Here is an 18,171-nt window from a genome sequence, read left to right as displayed (position 1 = left end):
CTCCACAAAGCAGAGAGAGAAGTTAAAGTAATCACAGACTTATCTTCCTTGTTCAAAGGCTCAAAAATCCACAAGCCACGAACCAAAGAAACATTTACTACTTAGAAAAAAGCTTTTGATAAACCTGGACAAAAATATTAAAGCTATGTATTGCAATGGCCATTTTCTTCCCAGATGTAGCATATTGCTGCGAAAGCTAGGCAATAAGAAGGACTATTCAATGAAAAGATGACACTCTTGAATTATAGGTAAAGGTAAAAGTTCCCCTCGCACATATGTATTAGTTATTCCTGACTCTAGGGGGCAGTGCTCATCTCGGTTTCAAAGCCGAAGAGCCAGCGCTGTCCAAAGACGTCTCCGTGGTCATGTGGCCGGCATGACTAAACGCCGAAGGCGCATGAAATGCTGTTACCTTCCCACCAAAGGTGGTCCCTATTTTTCTACTTGCATTTTTACATGCTTTCGAACTGCTAGGTTGGCAGAAGCTGGGACAAGTAACGGGAGCTCACTCCATTATGCGGCGCTAGGGATTCGAACCACCGAACTGCAGACCTTTCTGGTCAACAAGCTCAGTATCTTAGCCACTGAGCCACCACGTCCCTTTCTCTCTTGAATTATAGTGCCAGATAAAATTGTTGAGAATTGCTTGGACTACAAGAACAATTCTGTGCTAAACTAAGTAAAAACTAAACCTTTATTTTAGATCAGAGACGTAATGCCAAGATAGGAGATGTTGCAGAAAAACCTATAGACTTGGAAAAATTGAAGGTATTAAAAAAAAGAGGCCAACAGAAGATAAAGTGATCAGAGACTATCAGTGCTGACAAAAAGTTCTATTGATAGTAACAACCTCGTTAATCATCATGGAGGGGACAGAAACTGATTCATTCTTCCAGGCCTAACACAAAGCTGCCCATAAGAATGGGACGCTTTGTTAGATGCTGACTAGGCCTCCATCACTTGCTTCAGTTCTCAGTGGCTCTGCAGACTAGCAGTGCTATTGTTCCATAGACTAGTGCTCTAAACTGGACAGTTATTTGGATGAATACGCTCATCACTATCAAACCAAAACATTGCATCTTCTCCATTTCCTAGGAAGACAGATTCAATGTCAGCATCAAATGTGGGACTTACTCTGCACTCACCAATCAGCACAGTACTTTCAACATTTTTTCCATGCACACCTGAACAGCAACCAAGGAGGAAGACTGCTGTAGCAGGAGTAAGGTTTGAATCTTGCTAAGTGACAATTGCACCTCCATTCAGAAGGTTAATTTAGGGTAGTGTTTGTTAGTCTTGGCAACATGAAGATGGAGAGGTTCCAAATCCCAGAACTTCCCAGCCAGCATGGCTAACTGGAGAATTCTGGGAGTTGAAGTCCGCATATTTTCAAGTTGCCATGGTTTGAGAAATACTGATTTGGGGGATAGAATATTTTCCATGTTATACTCTGATCTTTCCATCCTTCCCCACTTCCTTCTTCTAAATGGCCTATCCTGCCACAAAAAAATAAAATTGACCCTGAATCTGGTTTCTTTCTCTGGGGACCACCATTTCTTGCAGGGGACAGCTTTGTGTTTCTTTTAGTTCTGCTGACTAAATTCTGACTCATAGATTGTAACAGAAGACAGGGTAACTGCAATAACACATTACAGTGAATTTCACATTCTGAATTTTGGCCATAATACAAATAGGATTACACTTGAAGAGAGAATTCACCAGGAGAATTAACCATTCCTGCCCCTAATTCCCTTTCAGGACCCGAGTACTTGCCGAATTGCAACATTAAAAGCTGAGATTTGTGAGAATTCCAGAGGGACTAATTATCCCAATCCTGATCCTCCCAATTGCCAGCTTTGGGCTAAAGGTATCCATCACAGCAAAGCTTCACGTTTGCTGACTCATTGCAAAGAGCTGGCACGAAGTCTGGTTAAGATAAACCTGTCTTTTTTTTTCCTAGACAAAAATTAGGTATACAAAATTCAGCTGCTTCCTCCTTGCAGTCTCATCAACGTGTGGCAAAGAGACAAAATACAGGAGCTGATTTTATAGATAGGTTACACATTGAAGTAACACATTCAGAAATTTGTAGATCACATTTTAGAATAACCTCTTCCCTTCAGCACTCATGGTCAAGTACTTTGGCTACTTTACAAACATAGCTAAGTACCTTGGCTATAATACAAAATCTGTGTTCTCGTTGACATCCTAAAAGCAATGCTGCTTCTGTACAACACACTGGGCCAGTTTAACACACAACATAACCCTGGCTAATTTTAATTCTTAATGTGCTGTACGTTCTACGACTTATCCACAATTCAGGAATCTAAGCAGAAAAACTCTCTGGAAACTAGGAAAATGGGATTAAATTTTGCATGGTGGGAAAAAATCAATGACAGACGGAGTTCAAAATTGGGCCAAATCCAACTGTGAATGGGAAAGAACAAAATTCAGAACAAATTCCCCCCAAAACATCCCTATGGAATGGGTAAGGCCTGGAATTAGGCTGACTGCACCATTCTTAAGCCTCCTCCCACTTCCCCCCAGTGATGTAACTCTTACAACAAAAGGTTGGGAAAAAATCCAAAAAGTAGGGTTTTTTTAAACCTTGTTTTTGGTGGTAATGGCAGCTTAGTTTTTGTGTCAACCCAGACCCCCTCAGGTAGTTTGCAGTTCAATTTATTTTGGAAATCCAGAAAAATCTGTCAACTCTATAACCAGGCTACATCCCACAGGTGCTTTTTTAAAGAGGCAACTGGACTTTCTGGTTTTTTCTTCTTATCCAAGAAGCTTCTTCAGCTCTGACTGGGTGGTGGGGAATGGAAAGATTTTTACTCCTTGCAGACAGCTGGTCATTTGCATTCTTTCAGCAAGTCGTTAAGGTCACCTGCAGGCTTATCTGTGTCCTCGGGAGCACCTGAGTGGTTCAAATGGGTGTGGAGCCTTCTTGGAACTGTTGAAATGACTGTATTGTAGATTGGAGATAGATGATATCATATTCTCCCCCCCACCCCCTCTGTTGAGAGAAGGCTGCTCAATTTTGACATAGATGGCCTCTTTGGCTCCTCTTTCCAACCAGCAGTCCTCTCTGTCCAAAAGAGTGGCCTGTGTCTTTTAAATGCAGATGGACGGCTGAATCTAATCCTGATGTGTTTGTTCTGCTATGTTGCGCTATGTGTTTATGAAGTGATTGTTTTGTTTCCCCAATGTACAGATCTGCACATGTTTTGCTGCATTGTACTGCATACACCACGTTGCTCAGTTTATATCTGGGTGGACAACCCCAAAGGCTAAATATAAATGTCTATCAGCAAAACATGGTTCCTAGTTTTTTTTGGGGTGTGTGTGTTCCTCTGTCTTGTATAAAGTTGGGACCTGTTGGACACCCCCAAAGCATCCCAACATACTCACTTTAAGATCCCGATGAACGATTCCCAGATCATGTAGGTAATTCACAGCCTCTAGCACCTGACGGACGAGCTGGCTGGCATCCTTTTCTGTGTAATAGCCTCGTTCAATGATGCGGTCAAAGAGCTCTCCACCTGTCACCCTGCACCCCGGAGACAGCTGATTTACATTCACACTCTTTCAGCAGGAGGAAGGATCCAACTATCAGGAATAATTTTCTTTCCCAACTGAAAAGGGAGGCTAGGGAACCTAACGTGCAGCTTATATGAGTAGTGCTGATTTGTTTATTTTATGCCTTTGAGTCAGTTTGGTGTAGTGGTTAAGACATCACACTAGAAACCTGAAGATCAGAAACTCAATCCCATATTAGGCACAAAGGCAGTGGGATGACCTTGGGCCATGGAAGAAGAAGGGCAAACCGCTTCTGAAATCTTGCCTGGAAAATTGTCCAGACAGTCACTGGGAACACGATTCAAAGGCACAACTATATACTCATATATACATACATATACAGTATTTGGTATGGTGAGCTCCAGAGCTTCTGTTCATACCAGAAAAAGGTAAACTGGTCCTACAAACTGGGATCCTTCATTTAGAAGGTTCAAGGTGCTATCTTTCTCTAGTTCTCTTCCTCCAAATTCATTCTTACATGGACGTGGAATAAAACTAAGTATCTCAAATATCATTTGCTCTTGATTCTCTGCAGACCTGCCTTCCCTATCTTATCTGATTATTATGACCAGCCATTCCCAAGATGCAGTTCCTCAAATTACAATCAGGATTGCACCAATTAGAAAAAAATAATTTTAGTTGTAACCTCATTGGATGCAAGGACCTTTTTCTTTGAAATAACTACATGCAATGTTGTGATCTACAAAAGAACTGTAATGCCATTTTATATCCCTCCAAAAGTAGACATTTATCTCAGAGGACAAATTGCCCACCCCAGACCTCACAAGTAGAAACACATTCATAAGGCAGGGACTTCTACTCACAGCTGCATGGCCAGGTACAAATGGGTGGGACTTTCATAAATATCTTCCAGAGCAACAATGTTCTCATGTTGAATCCTACGACAAAAATTAGGAGATGGGAGAGTGAAGGGCAGCCAACATCCCAAGAATCTACCCTCACCTTTTCAGAAAGGTAGGTGTTGTCAAGCACCAGGGAAATCAAGAGATCCAGGCAATCCAAATGTGTATAAAGATTTATTGTAAGCTCAAGTTCTCTACAAGAATCTGAACTATTAATGGTCAAGGAAAACTAGTGGGAGTTAAGAAAAGAAAGGAATTCAAGGTGGGCTGGCTTAGATCTCCTGTGGGCGTGAAGGGACTCATGACTGAAATGTGTTTGACTCAGGCTCAGCCTGGTCAACTCCTACATGTGTAGGAAGCATAATGAAAGCCATGTAGATACTCCTAAGGCTGAAAGTTTGATTAGAGTTGAGTAAAGCCCTACTCAGATAGGAATCTCACTAGGGACTCTTCTCTACAGTTAAGATTGCTCTCCACCAATCCTTAAGCAAAAAAGTATCCTGGCATAAAACCTGCTGCTCCCATTGCCAACCACTAGCCAGAAAATGGTGCTTATTTACTAGTGCTTATATAGAGAGCAAGTTAAGGAGGATAGTAGATTTCTGTAGTTTGGCTTCCCTCTACTTCTTCAAACATTAACAGCTGGTGAGAATCCACCAGTTACACTCTTTAACTGGGATGGGGCACAGGAGGAAGTTCTGAGAGGTGCATTATATATCTGCCAGCTGTACAGCTGTGAGAGGTGGCAGAAAAAGGGGAGAGCAGATTCTGATGCTATGGTAGGACTAGAAATTTAGAGGGTAAAAAGGCCAGTTCTCCTCAATTAAGCTAATTAATTCCCAGTTGTGGTGTGGAAATCACCACACAGCTCTTCCACAGCCCCCCCAAAAAAGAGCTCATGGGAATTGGGGATACTGTCTTTCCCCCAAAATAAGACAGGGTCTTATTTTCTTTTGACCCCTGAAATAAGTGTTTGGTCTTATTTTCAGGGAGGTCTTATTATTTTTGAGGTATAGGAGGCGGCGAGCGTGTTGCCATATTTTGGGGGAGGTCTTATTTTCGGGGGAGGACTTATTTTAGCACATGCACTCAAAAGCCTGATTGGGCTTATTATCCGGGGAGGTCTGAAACAGGGTAGCTGAATGATACAATAGACGGGTGTGGATGGCTTGGGTCAGCGATGGCAAATCTTTTTTGGCTTGCGTGCCATAAGTGGGGGGAGCGCAGGGGGGTCGTGTGAAGGCGTGCTGCACCCATAATGCAATGTGTGACCCCCCCAGTGCGCATGCGCGCACTACAGGTGCGACCCCCCACATTTTTGCATGCTTTTTTCACCCACCCCAGGCTCCAGAGGCTTTATAGGAGCATGGGGAGGGCAAAAACAGCCGCCCCCGCCCCCCTGGAAGCCCTCTGGAGGCTTCAGGGACCTTCAGGAAGCTTCCCTGAAGCCTCCAAAGCTGTCAAAACGACCCTCCGAGCAAACTGGAAGTGACTTCTGGTTTGCTCGAAGGGCTGTTTTAAGCGCTCCGAAGGCTTCAGGGACTGTCAAGAGGCTTCCCTGAAGCCTCCGGAGCAGTCAATACGACCCTCGGAGCAAACAGGAAGTCCGTTCCCAAACTTCCGGTTTGCCCATAGGGCCGGTTTTTTGCGCGCGCTGGCCAGTTGAATTCACCCTTTTTTAAAGTGTTTTTTGCACTCTGGAGGCTTCAGGGAAGCTCATGAAGCCTCCGGAGGGCTTCTGGGGGGCGGGGGGGCTCTTTTCGCCCTCCCCAGGCTCCTATAAAGCCTCTGGAGCCTGGGGAGGGCGAAAAATGGCTTTAAAAAAGGGTGAACTCAGCTGGCCAGCTGACAGGGCAGCGCCTCGCGTGCCCTGACAAATGGCTCCGCGTGCCACGTTCCATAGGTTCGCCATCACTGACTTGGGTGATAAGAGAGTTTCCCCAGTACTTATTAGCTATTTTCAGGTGATGTTTAGACCTAGTTTTAATGCTTCCCTGAAAGAGCAGTAAACCCAGGTTTAAAAGTAATCGTACTGCTAACAAGGAGGGGGGACCGCATGGTGCACCAGGAATCTTTTTCTAGTATATCCCCCTGTCCCAATTCCAGTACCTGTTAGCTGTTAGTTGGGCTGATCTATTTTTTTAAACACAGGTCTTTTAGCTGGGGATCAGTTTGGAGACTTGATGGGTACAGGAGAAGAAGCTGGTTTAAAAGACCCATATTCTCCTACTACTGTCCTCAAATGGACAGAATGGCTTCCAGAATACAGAGAAGGACCAGATGGGAGGGGTCATACCCCCATCAGCCTAAACTTGCCACTAGGGGTGTGCCATCCTATCCATTAGGTGTCGCTAAATGAAAACTGTCTAAGGAAGAAGACCTTGTTAAGGATGACTTAAAGTCACTCAGATGTGGATTGGCAATGAGGTGAAGGCAAGGTCATGAGATCATGACAAAAAAAAATCTCACAACTGCTAGGACATGTTTATTCTACGGTCAAGGGCAAATGGGGAAACGTGATAAGTAATCTTGAGACAATTACTATCGCTAACTTTAACCTTGCTAGATAATTTCTTAGGAAAAGTACATCACTCTGAGGTTCTTGGCTCAAGGCTAAAATATGGAATAAATAAAATTATCCCTGCAAAATTCACTGAAATCCCTGCTGAATGTGGTGTGCTTCTTATTTCAGCCCAGACATTCCCAAAAGTTAAAAGAATGGAAAAGTGCATTCAAGTGAAGGCAATCAAAACCATAGGGAAACTGCATTCCCTTACCCAAAGAGAAAAGGCATTGCTTTCCGAGTCCAGAACTGTGATAGGTTGGCCTATGCAAAAAATGATTACAAGTCAAGTTGCCTCTCTGATTTTCCCTTTGCCATACAGCTAAAAGGACAGACAATGTTATCTCTTTTCCATGTCTGGAAACTGGGCTTTCTACAAGATCAGTGAAATATTGTCTATACTTGCATTTGAGTTATTATTATTATTATAATTGATGTCTCTGAACAAAATGAAGTTCCAATACAAAAATGGATCCTGAGCACTGAACCAGTAAATTCATTTTACATTCTGGAACAAAAGTTCAGAAATGCAAACTGACTTACTTTTTGAGCACAGCAATTTCGTTCTCCACAGCTGCTTCTTTACCTCGCAGTGCTTTTTTAGGAATACATTTGAGGGCTACAAGGCGCTGAGATCCATGTTCCTGGGCCAAGACCACTTCTGAAAAGGCCCCTCTGTAAGAATAAGAATTAAAGGAAGGCGGAATAGAGGCATGTAATTGTAAGTGTTCACAGCTGCATAAGCAGTTGCTAAAGTTCTTTACAAAAATCCAATACAGTTGCAATAGCAATTCAGCAGTATACACATAAGTCTGTTTATGTACTTTATGCCCAACTAAATTAAGTGTGATTTCTAGGAAAGCTGGGTTTGGTTTGGTTTTGTTTATTTTTTTTCTCCTTAAATTCCTTGGAACCTTTTCCTGGAATGGATGTTAAGCAAAAGCAGAATTAAGGTTGTAAGGGAAAAAGCGTTGCCATGCCGCCAATGTAATTCTTTTAACTCCCCGCAGACTGAGTTTGGAGATGCTACATGAAAAAAAAAACGTTCAGTTTGCTTCAAACTGCTCTGGGACAAAGAAGCAATTGTGTGTTCCACTTCAAAATATGGAATCAGTCAATAGAACTTTGCCTTATTTTTAAAAATGGGAGAGAGGGGCAGAACGAGTAGTTCAAAGGGGTGGGGGGGGGACAGGTTGTTTTGTTTTGGGGAAGATTATGTTTTGTTTTTGGCTTCGCAGGAGGGAAATCATTCGAAGTAAACAAGAGTGACCGAAATACAAAGGTGGTTGAATTTTTTGAGACTTACTACACAGGCTCTCCCAAGGGTCTTCAACTCCCCCAACCCAATCTTTGCTCTACCACACACCAAACTGAAGCTAATTCAGGTATGTCTGATCCCTTGGTTGGTGCTTTATGATTTTGGAATAAATTGGCTGAAGCATCTCCCGTATTGAGTATGCAAATTGGCAACGTGCATATTTTTCAGGGATGGCTGACTCATTCTCCTGTGCGAACTTGCTCTCCTCGTGCTGCAGAGAAAACAACAGGGAGGCATTCCCTAGGAAACCTGAGCAAACAAAGAAGAAGCCCGTATTTGATGTCCCACTGGAAAGGGATTTGGATTCTCTGCCCAACTGCCCTTCATCCAATCTAGAAGGCTTGGCGCATTTGGTTAAGAAAGGGTTAACCTGTCTTCTCTCCCACCACCCTCCGCAAATTCTCTCCGGCTCTTGGTCTATTATTGTCCAATGCACGTCAGATATGTTCGAGGGCATCAAAGCCAATGGGATCGCAGTATGCAAATGAAGCAGATCGGGCTGCAGCATTCCTGGAGTCTGCAGAAGAGGCTTCCAGGAGGAGGGACCACATCCAGCCGCAGAGAGAGAGACCCATCTGGGCTGGCGGGGCAGGATGAGGACCTCAGGGCAAGGAAAGCAGTCAGCATCATGCTAGGGATGGAGAACGGGAGAGTAGAAGGCAGATCTCAGTCCTGCAAACACACTGCAACGTTGAGATATGAGATTATCTGCTACACTGCGGGGGAGGAGGGGGATGCTTCTTTAGGCATATATTTAAAATCACACCATCTTTAACATCAATCCAGTGCTTAATACTGGAGGGGTACCGAAGACAAGGAGGGAAGCGTGGTTTAGCTGCATGCTAAATGTGCAACTGAGAAAGGAAAAAAAGAGAGAAATGGAAGCAGTGGAGGGAAAGCAAAATGACTGAAGCTATAACCGCCTCCTACAATTTTGCACCCCAAGTCTCTGAATCCCCCGGACAACGTGGCCTATGAGAGCCCCAAGAATTCATCTTCCCAAGTTGGGGGAAAGAAGTGTAAAAGTAGAGAAGGGCTAAACGCAGAGCATGGAAAGTAAATGTGTCGAGAAATGGAGGGTGAGATGAAGCCAAGGGCAGGATTCCCAGAGCAGGAGAGCGTCCATGCAGATCTTGAGCCAGCCCTTCCTTTTTACTCACGCGCCCAGCTTCTCCTTGATGTCGTAGACACTGGCAATGTCTTCCACTGTTTTCTTCCAGCCTTTCCCAAGAGGCATTATGAACAACAGCTCAAAGCAGGCTGGCCAGAAAGAGCTGGGGATAGGGAAGCAGAGAAGAGGAGAAAAATGTTACATACAGAGATGGAAATTTGTAATGGAAACATCTTGGAAGGGGTCAGCCTTTTCCCATGACTCCTTGGGCCAGAAAACTCCTGGCCACTCCTCTCTACTGTAAGGTACTGAAGAAGAAATTTTGACTCTGAGATGGAGATTTACAAGGCAACACGCAAACACGTTTGGAGCTACACATCTCTAAGAAGTTCATTCTCAGTTCCAAATATTCTTGAAATAAAAGGAAAGGCGGTTTCCTGAAGATCCCATGTTCTGCTGTGCTTAATAATACCTGAGTGAGGAGGTCTCCCCATTTCAGGGCAGCTCTAGATCTACAACCACATTGCCTGCAAGGCTTTCCAAGAACTTGTCCCGATGTCTGAAAACTGCAATTTATCACAACCGGAGACCAGCGGACTGCAAGAAGAAGCTACAGTTGCCCTATGGGGTGTTCTGTCCAAAGGGTTTAAGGCTTAATTATAAAGGAACATTTGAACCGAGCAAAGGTAGAGTTCTGTTCACATCCTGACAATTAAGAAGATGCTCCCCGTGACCACATAATTGGGACTGTAGAAAACATTGACCCAGAAGAATTTGAAATCAGAAAATCCTAGATCATTTTGATCTGTAAACTGCCACGAGTCTAGTGGAATAAACAATAATTAAAATTAAAAAAAAAATAAACACCACATTTGGACCACTTGGCAACTTTTGGGTTTTTTTACTCAAGTGTCAATAACACCTACAGGCAACAGGAAGTGGAAATTTGTCACAATGGCATGAGAGATTTTCATTGCCAACTTCAGCACGTCCACTTGTAGTTCAAAGCATGAGAACAAAACCACACTGGAGGCTGTTTTGTCAAGTAAAAGCTAACATAAACTCTTAAGTAAAGCTGTTCTAGAGAGTAAAAAAAATGGTTATGAAAATCTAGCATCTTTGACTTTGCTTCCTAATATTTAGGAAGAAATACCAAAAAATGAGGAAATAATGCCAGATTCATTAACAGCAACAAATGATAATCAGAAGTTATAAAAAGAAAATTATATAGTGTAAAAGCTTATTGGCTATATTATTTCTGAAGATATTATCACTGAACATTATTCTGTTTCTTTAGTATAATTTACTAATAAGATGTAAAAATAACCAGTTTACTATTTACACATCAGAGATGCTAGGAAAGTAGTAGTTCAATCAATCAACTTTTATTTGGTTATAGACCAACAAAAAGAAGTGAGGTAATCCTCAACTTAAGATCACAATTGAGCCCAAAATTTCCATTGCTAAAAAAGGCAGTTAAGTGAGTTGTGGCCCATTTTACAAACTTTTCTGCCACTGTTGTTTAAACGAGCCACTGCAGTTAAGTAGATCATGCGGTCGTTTTGGAATTTGGCTTCCCACATTGACTTTGGCTATCCAAAGCTAGCTGGGAAGGTTGCAAATGGTGATCAAAGACAACGCAACTGTCATAAATCCAAGACAGTTGCCAAGCATCTGTATTTTGTTCACATGATGCTACAACAGTTGTAGGTGTAAAAACCGGTCATAAGTCTCTTTTTTCAGTGCCATAAAAAGATTGTAAGTCAAAGACTAGCTGTAATTCACTATTAGACAAGATGGTCTGATCATTTGTATTTGTTTTCAGAATTAGACAGAATCTGGTTAAAATCTTGAAAAATTCTCTTGGACGTATTTCCCACTGCAACAGAGAGATGTCCACTCAACTGAACAGAAGAAAAATTGATCTGGACAGATTTATTAAGAAGTGTGCTTAGGCTGTCATTTCAAATGAAGAACATATCTTTTTCAAGTGATAAGAACAAGCAGTATTTCACACTTTCCTATTCTATTTCCACATCAATTTTTTGCTTTTAGAAACTCTATGTGTGCCTTTCTATGAATGCATTCAACTGTGAGAGACAGAGAAAGAAATAGTGGCAAGCCCTTTTTGCGGCTACTTAGGCCAGCTTTATTATAAACCATGATAACCTCAGGAAGGAAAAAAAGGGAGACAATATACTTCTTTTATGCCTTGAATCATTGCCTGAAACAGACAATGTAAAGAAAATAGAACAAATTCCCCCCAAATGAATCCTTCTACATGTGCCAAATTACAGAATCCCTTATGCCTTAGAGGGCACCAGGTTGAAGAAAACCAATATGGGAAAAGAAGAGCAGACAAGAAGAGAAAAATTCTCACTATGCCATTTTTCTTCTCTTCTTTCAAGAAGTTTCAGGAAGAAAGTTAAAAAAACACAGGGTCAAAATAGAAGTAAGCCTCCCTCCTGTCTCATAAGCCCCCATCTATAGGTTTCTCTCTTTCAGAGTAAATAAACTTTGATGGGCAGGGGATCAATTAAGTCAAGAAAGGAAAGAGTGGCCTGGTCAGTGGATATATTTATCTCCCTCCCATCTTGTTTGTTCTTCAATTATTTGGGTCCTTGAGTCAAGAGACTTGGTTCACCCTTTTCAATTTCCCCAAAGGACTGTAAGAGTGAAGTGAAGACAAGGTGTGCTTTGTGCCCTTAGAAAGGATACCTTGGGCCTCCTGCAGTCCTGATCTTGAGCTGGCAGAGGCTAGAAAATGTCATGCCACCTGCCTTTTTTCCAGCCCAGAGTTCTTATGCCACAGAAGTCCCTCCCCGTTGCTCCAACCTTAATAAAGCAGAGTGTTTCTCTCTTTAATAAGCCTTCACTACTACTACTACTTTTGAATCTGCAAGAATATAATACCTAAAGGAACTAACACTCTCACTAACTGGATGCATTTTTTTAAAAAATCCAGAGCAGAATAGTTTCAGTTGGGAGTTGGCAGATGGGATGTGTGCATTTGTCAACTAGAAAGCTGCACCACTGGTGCCTCAGATAGCCAGGGTGTGCATGGATGACAGGCAATTAATATGTGTTGTGAAAGTTGAGCCATGCATTAAAAAAAAAAGAATATTTAATGCAGAAACTGGTAGTCAGATCACAAAAACCACATCCATTTCTTTGAGAGAAGAATTTTCCATTTGCCCACTGGATGCCAAATAGACATGGAGGACTACTGGCCTTTGGGACAATAAATCTGATGAATAGCTCACTACAGAGGAAACTTACCACAGGTTGTCCTCCACTTACAACACTTCATTTAGTGACCAAAGTTGCAATGGCACTGGGGGAAAATGATTTATGACCATTTTTCACACTCACAACTGTTGCAGCATCCTCAGGGTCATGTGATCAAAATTCATAAACTGGTCGTATTTATGAGCTTTGCAGTGTCCTGGGCTCATGTGATCTCCTTTTGCAACCTTCTGACCAGCAAAGTCAATGAGGAAACCAGGCTCACTTAACAACAGTGTTTCTAATTTCACAACTGCAGTGATTCATTTAACAGCTGGGGCAAAGAAGGTTGTAAAATGGGGCAAAATTCACTTAACAGCTGTCTCGCTTAGCAACAGAGATTTTGGGCTCAACCGTGGTTGTAAGTTGAGGAGTAACCTTTACAGCAGTGGTTCTCAACCTTCCAAATGCTGCGACCCTTTAATACAGTTCCTCATGTTGTGGTGACCCCCAACCATAAAATTGGTGTCTCGGTTCCTAAGACCACTGAAAATAGGTGTTTTCCGATGGTCTTAGGCAACCCCTGTGAAAGGGTCGTTCGACCCCCAAAGGGGTCCCGACCCACAGGTTGAGAACCACTGCTTTAGAGGGTTGTGGGTTTTTTTTTTTACAAAAAAATAGTTGCTCACTGCTAACCAGACGGCCTGGTTAGCCATGCAAATGGCAGGTCTTCCTCCTTCAAGTCTGATTGCTATCCAGCCTTCCCCAACTGGGATTCTTCCTTCCAGATTTGCTGGGTAGAGAATTTTAGGACTCATAGTCCAAACTCATTTGGAAGACCCAAGGTTGAGGAATCCTTTCTTATACTCTCATATTCTTTACGTAATTATAAATTTCTGTACTCCGTTTCTAGTGATATATATAGTTATTTGGAACTGCTTATTAGTCCTGGAGAATTTCTATGTTTAACGGCAGGCACACACACACTACACACGTGTGTGTGTGTATGTGTGTGCGCGCACATATCGGTGTGCCTTGATAGAGTTCAGTTAGCCTAGAAGGGAGGGAGGGAGGAAGGAAGATTGTTTATGTACCATGTGTGATATTTATTCCTTTGGCCTGAGGTGAAACTGTCTGAATCCATATAAAGTGTACAATGCGCTACCACTATGCTTCATATTCCAGGGGTATGGTACACGATGTCAAAAACATGATGTCTTTAGAGAATGGGAAGAAGTCGGTGAAAATTACAAAAGCTACAGTAGTGTCTGATGAATGCAAAAACACACATAAACATGCAGGCATTTTCTTTTGTTGCTGTTGACAATACATGGGTTTTACAATATGTTGAAAAAATATTAATATGTGCAGTAAGGGTAGTTACCCATCAGTCCTTGTAAACGGTGCTATGTGCCTTCTCGAATCTCCAATGGAACAACAAAGGTTTTCATGCAAGATAAATAAAGCATGTGTGTGTTTGCTCAGGCATGCACACGCTTTGTGACAATAAGGTCTGAGCCTGCATCAATGGTTGACAACCTGTTGCCATTTGTGTACAAATACCGGCATGAAAAGGGAACTGATGAGGAATGAGACAGGATGAAAAGAACAGAGGTGCAGAAGGGAAATTTAGTGACAGATGAAAAGGGAGGGAGGAGAGTTGGGGAAAGAGGGATATATTTAAGGTAATGGGGCATTCACAAAAAAGGGAATGTTATGGAGATAATTTGGCGAATGCTATGGAGCATACACCATGTTACAAGAAGAATGGAAGAAGGATAGGCAGGGACAGAAGGAGTCAAGAAAATGGATATACAGAGTTAGTTGAGTGAACCTGACTGATGAAACAGAGACAAAGCTTGCTAGGGCCTCCACTTTAGAACCGCAACATGTAGGTTTCCAGGGACACAACTTAAAATGAAGTATTTCAGATTCGCACCACCCACCCACCCCTCTTTCAGCCAATGGTACGGCCACCTGTTTGGAAGTCCAGCGCAACCAAGCCCAGAGCTTTCCACCCCGATAAACAACCCGGGGGGAAACAACCCACCATTCCAAGAGGCCCCCGTTGTTTTCCTGCCGAAACAACGGCTCAGCAGCGGTATCCAGAGCGCAGGTCTAAACTCAACTTTACAGCCGGGGCAACCCGAAGCATTTTGCGTTAAAATAACTGGATGAACCGCCTTGCCGGCCAGGCGGGTATCTAGGGTTACAGCATTGCTTTCGTTTACGCACCCTCGCGAAGGATCTACCTGCTTTCCGCCCACCCCAACTTCGGACGTGCGTGTGCGGTTGCAAGCACATCCTTAGCATCCGCTGCCCTTGAGTTAGGATGGGAAGCCACGAAGAAGCGCAGGAATCAACCCAGCCTCAGGCGAAGACAAGAGCTGTGTGCCTCGCTGCGTCGCGTCCCTTTGAATCACCCGCAAGACACCCCGCTTCCTCATTTCCCGGGTTCTCCCAGCCCAGGTGTTCTACCTCTCCCGGTTTCACTCCCTCTCTCTCCGGCGATCTTCCTCCTCCGCCACCCTGCCCGGATCCGCTGCAATCCGGACTCGTTTACATTCCTTGGGCGTCTCTGCATCCCGCGCGCTTCCCAGCCTGGTGCAGGCGAGCGGCTGGGTGGGGCGGCGAGTGGACCGAGCGAGACGCGCGTGTGTGCGTGGGCAAGCGCGGGCGAGGGTGGGAAACCGACCCTTCCTCGCCTCCCGAGTCCCATTTGTTCTCTCTCCCTCCTCGTCCTTCTCACTTACCTGCTTCAAAGTCCTGAGCCCCTTGGCTGCTGGCAGTCCCCCTTCCCATCCTCTAGCCAGCTCTTTGCCTCTCCCGCCAGCCCGCCCGACCCACCTCGCCACGCCACGCCTCGCCTGCTGACTTACTCCACCCTTCTACTCCGTCTTCCTTAGGCGTCTCTTCACCCCTGCCTTGTAAGGCAATAACAGGCGGAGATGGGCTTAAGGAAGCGACTGGAAATCAAGCGAAGAGGGACCCCACCAGTGGACATCCCGCAGCTGGACTTCTCGGATCTGCAGCCTGGGAAAGACAGCAGGGACAGCAATTTAGGCACGTCCCCTGAAGTAAAACCTCTACGAGCAAAAGCAGTGTATCTCTGAATCATGCGGGATGAGGTAGTGTGGTGGTATAAAGAGATTGGCTTACAAATCAGAAGGGAAGCCAACCTTCCTGGGTCTTACCTTCAGCTAGCTCAAGCTTTCTCTCTCTCTCCCCCAAGAAATATACTGTGATTGAGAATAACACTGCAGATCAACTATACAAGGTTCTAGCAAGGCATGGGAGATAGCCCCTATCTTGTCATCTTCTGTGAGATGGGCAGCCATCGAGATGTGATTTATACTTAAATGAATACATCTATCTGGTCAACTCTCGGGCAGCCTGGTGTCCTTCAGATTCCAGTTCCCTATAATTCCACAGCTAAACTGGATGCCACCAGACTGAGGAAACCTCAAAAATATAATGAAATATATAAAATAGTGTCTGCTAATAGCAACATGCAAGAATTGCTGCTTTCAAGAACTAAATCTGAGGTTTAATAACATGGGATTTTTTAATATTCCATTTTCTATTGGTCTTAATAGAGACTACTTGGAGCATGATGTTTCAAAAGCTCTGATTTTTGAAATTCCAATTGACCTGGGGTCTGATGCTGTCAAGGCAATATATGTAGACCCTGAAAAAGAAAGAGGGGAGTGAGCATCCTCAGTAAGTTACAGGCCATCCAAAATCATACTCTCCCATTTCCAAGACAGGATCTTGTAAGATGTCATCAAACTGCACTCTGTCCAATTGTCATTTAGGCCCCAAGAAAATTTCCAATGTTAGAAGAGTGCAAGAGAACCTTTAGCAGGAAGACAGAAAAGTCAAGTTTCTTGCTCATTTCTGCTCACTTTGGTTTTTAGCGATAAAGAGGGTAACAGGCTTGATTGTCTCCTGAGACCAAATAAAGTGTTAGGCTGGCTGCAAATCAGCACTTGTTAAGACTTTTGAATAATTAAGTGGCATCAAGATAGACTTTCTCCTGTTCCCAAGCTAGTCCTTTAGCCTTCTAATAGTGCACCCATTATTGTTATAATTTAACTCTATCCACCTTGCGACTGGTCATCCCCTTCTTCTCTTTCCTCCCTTCTCCAGAGAGCTAGGTCTTTGCACAATGTGTCTGAAGAATGACCCTGGTTATTTGTGCTTTGAGTGAGAATTCAAGTTGATTTCATCGATCATCCATTTGTTTGTTTTGTTAGCTATCTACAGTTTTCTCAGTACTCTTCTTCAACTCTAAGGTTCAAAACTGTCAATACTCTTTCTATCCAGTTTTTTCAAAGTCCAACTTTCATTTCCATTAAGTGTCAGAGGCGTCTTAGTGCCTTAACACCATTGCCTGCCCAGTTCTGACCTTTGAAAATATAGATACATCCCAGCATCTGAATATCTTTTCCAAGGCCTTCAAAGCTGCTCCATCAAGTGCTAGTCTGCATCATATTTCTTGACTGCTGCTTTCTTTAGTATTAAGGGTTGATCGTAAAAAGCAGAAGGTACCCACCACTTCAATATCTTCATGGTCAGGTCTAAGGCTGGCTAATGTACTTACTATCATTAGTTTGGTCTTCTTTACATTTATAAAGAATTTTTTTCACTATGGTCTTTGACTTCGACTTTCATTATTAGACCCCGCAAATCATGGGACTACAAAGAACCATTCAGCTGAGCTAGATAAGCCTCTGTCCACAAACTGCACCCAGTTCCACGAAGCTTCTGTGTGTCTTCCATTATATTTATTTGTTTGCTTAATAACTGATATTCTGCTTTTCTTTGCAATCGATGCCAGCATGCAGAAATACACGCTCTCCAATTTTTCCACCAGATCAGTCTTGTCAGACAAAGTGGCCTAAGAAAAAAAATGACTGGCCCAGAATCATACACTGATTCCAGGAATGAAGGTGAACTTGAACCCAAATCTCCTGATTGTAGCCTCTTACGTTAAGTACTACATCACCCTGACTTTTTATCAAGAGACCTTGCCATTCACTACCAACATTTGCTGCCAAAACCATGTCAGCAGATTTTGAAAGCTAAATTCCTTTGCCACGGCAGCCACTTATTTAAAAGAATTAAGATTAACTGAGAAAAGTTGACATTTTAAAAAAAAAACCTGATGATGTATATTGAAGAGGAATTAAATGCTACAGAAATTTCGAAGCTCTAACAATATATGCTAAGAAGGTGCAGACAGGGTGTCATGACAACAGCCCTAGCATCCAGTTATGATACACGGCTTCTAATTATACTGGATCCACTAGATTTGTCATAGCTCATACAGAACAGTAATTAAGGGGAGGGGAAGCAGCTGAAATATCTTAGTTGAGACATTGCTCTCCTCCTTAAGGAAGGAGGATGAGGGAAAGGATATTTGTGGTTCTGTAGTCATAAGGAAAGGTGAGTTTATAACCAAAAAACGCTAGATGGCACATTTGCCTCACAGAGACAGGCAATAACACTA

The 18,171-nt window shown here is 43.2% G+C and overlaps 1 protein-coding gene across 2 annotated transcripts in view; it reads right to left on the bottom strand.

Moving 5' to 3' along the window:
* Window positions 1-15,525, bottom strand: part of PNCK (pregnancy up-regulated nonubiquitous CaM kinase) — a 31,708-nt gene extending 16,183 nt beyond the window's left edge. The window contains exons 1-5 of one of the 2 annotated variants that reach the window (XM_081953145.1): window positions 15,413-15,525; window positions 9,484-9,597; window positions 7,549-7,680; window positions 4,404-4,478; window positions 3,412-3,550 (exon numbers count right to left, since the gene is read on the bottom strand). In XM_081953145.1, the coding sequence (XP_081809271.1) occupies window positions 3,412-3,550; window positions 4,404-4,478; window positions 7,549-7,680; window positions 9,484-9,560 (423 nt within the window). In that variant the 5' untranslated portion in view covers window positions 9,561-9,597; window positions 15,413-15,525. Of the gene's footprint in view, window positions 1-3,411; window positions 3,551-4,403; window positions 4,479-7,548; window positions 7,681-9,483; window positions 9,598-15,137; window positions 15,284-15,412 lie in introns of those variants that run through there. The other variant, XM_081953146.1, reaches the window with a different exon arrangement.
* Between the last annotated feature and the right edge of the window lie 2,646 nt (window positions 15,526-18,171).

This window comes from Natrix helvetica (genome assembly GCF_964273705.1).
Source record: "Natrix helvetica genome assembly, chromosome: 1".
NCBI lineage: Eukaryota > Metazoa > Chordata > Lepidosauria > Squamata > Natricidae > Natrix > Natrix helvetica.
Note: the sequence above shows the minus strand (reverse complement) of the source record. Positions and strands in the feature narration are given on the sequence as shown.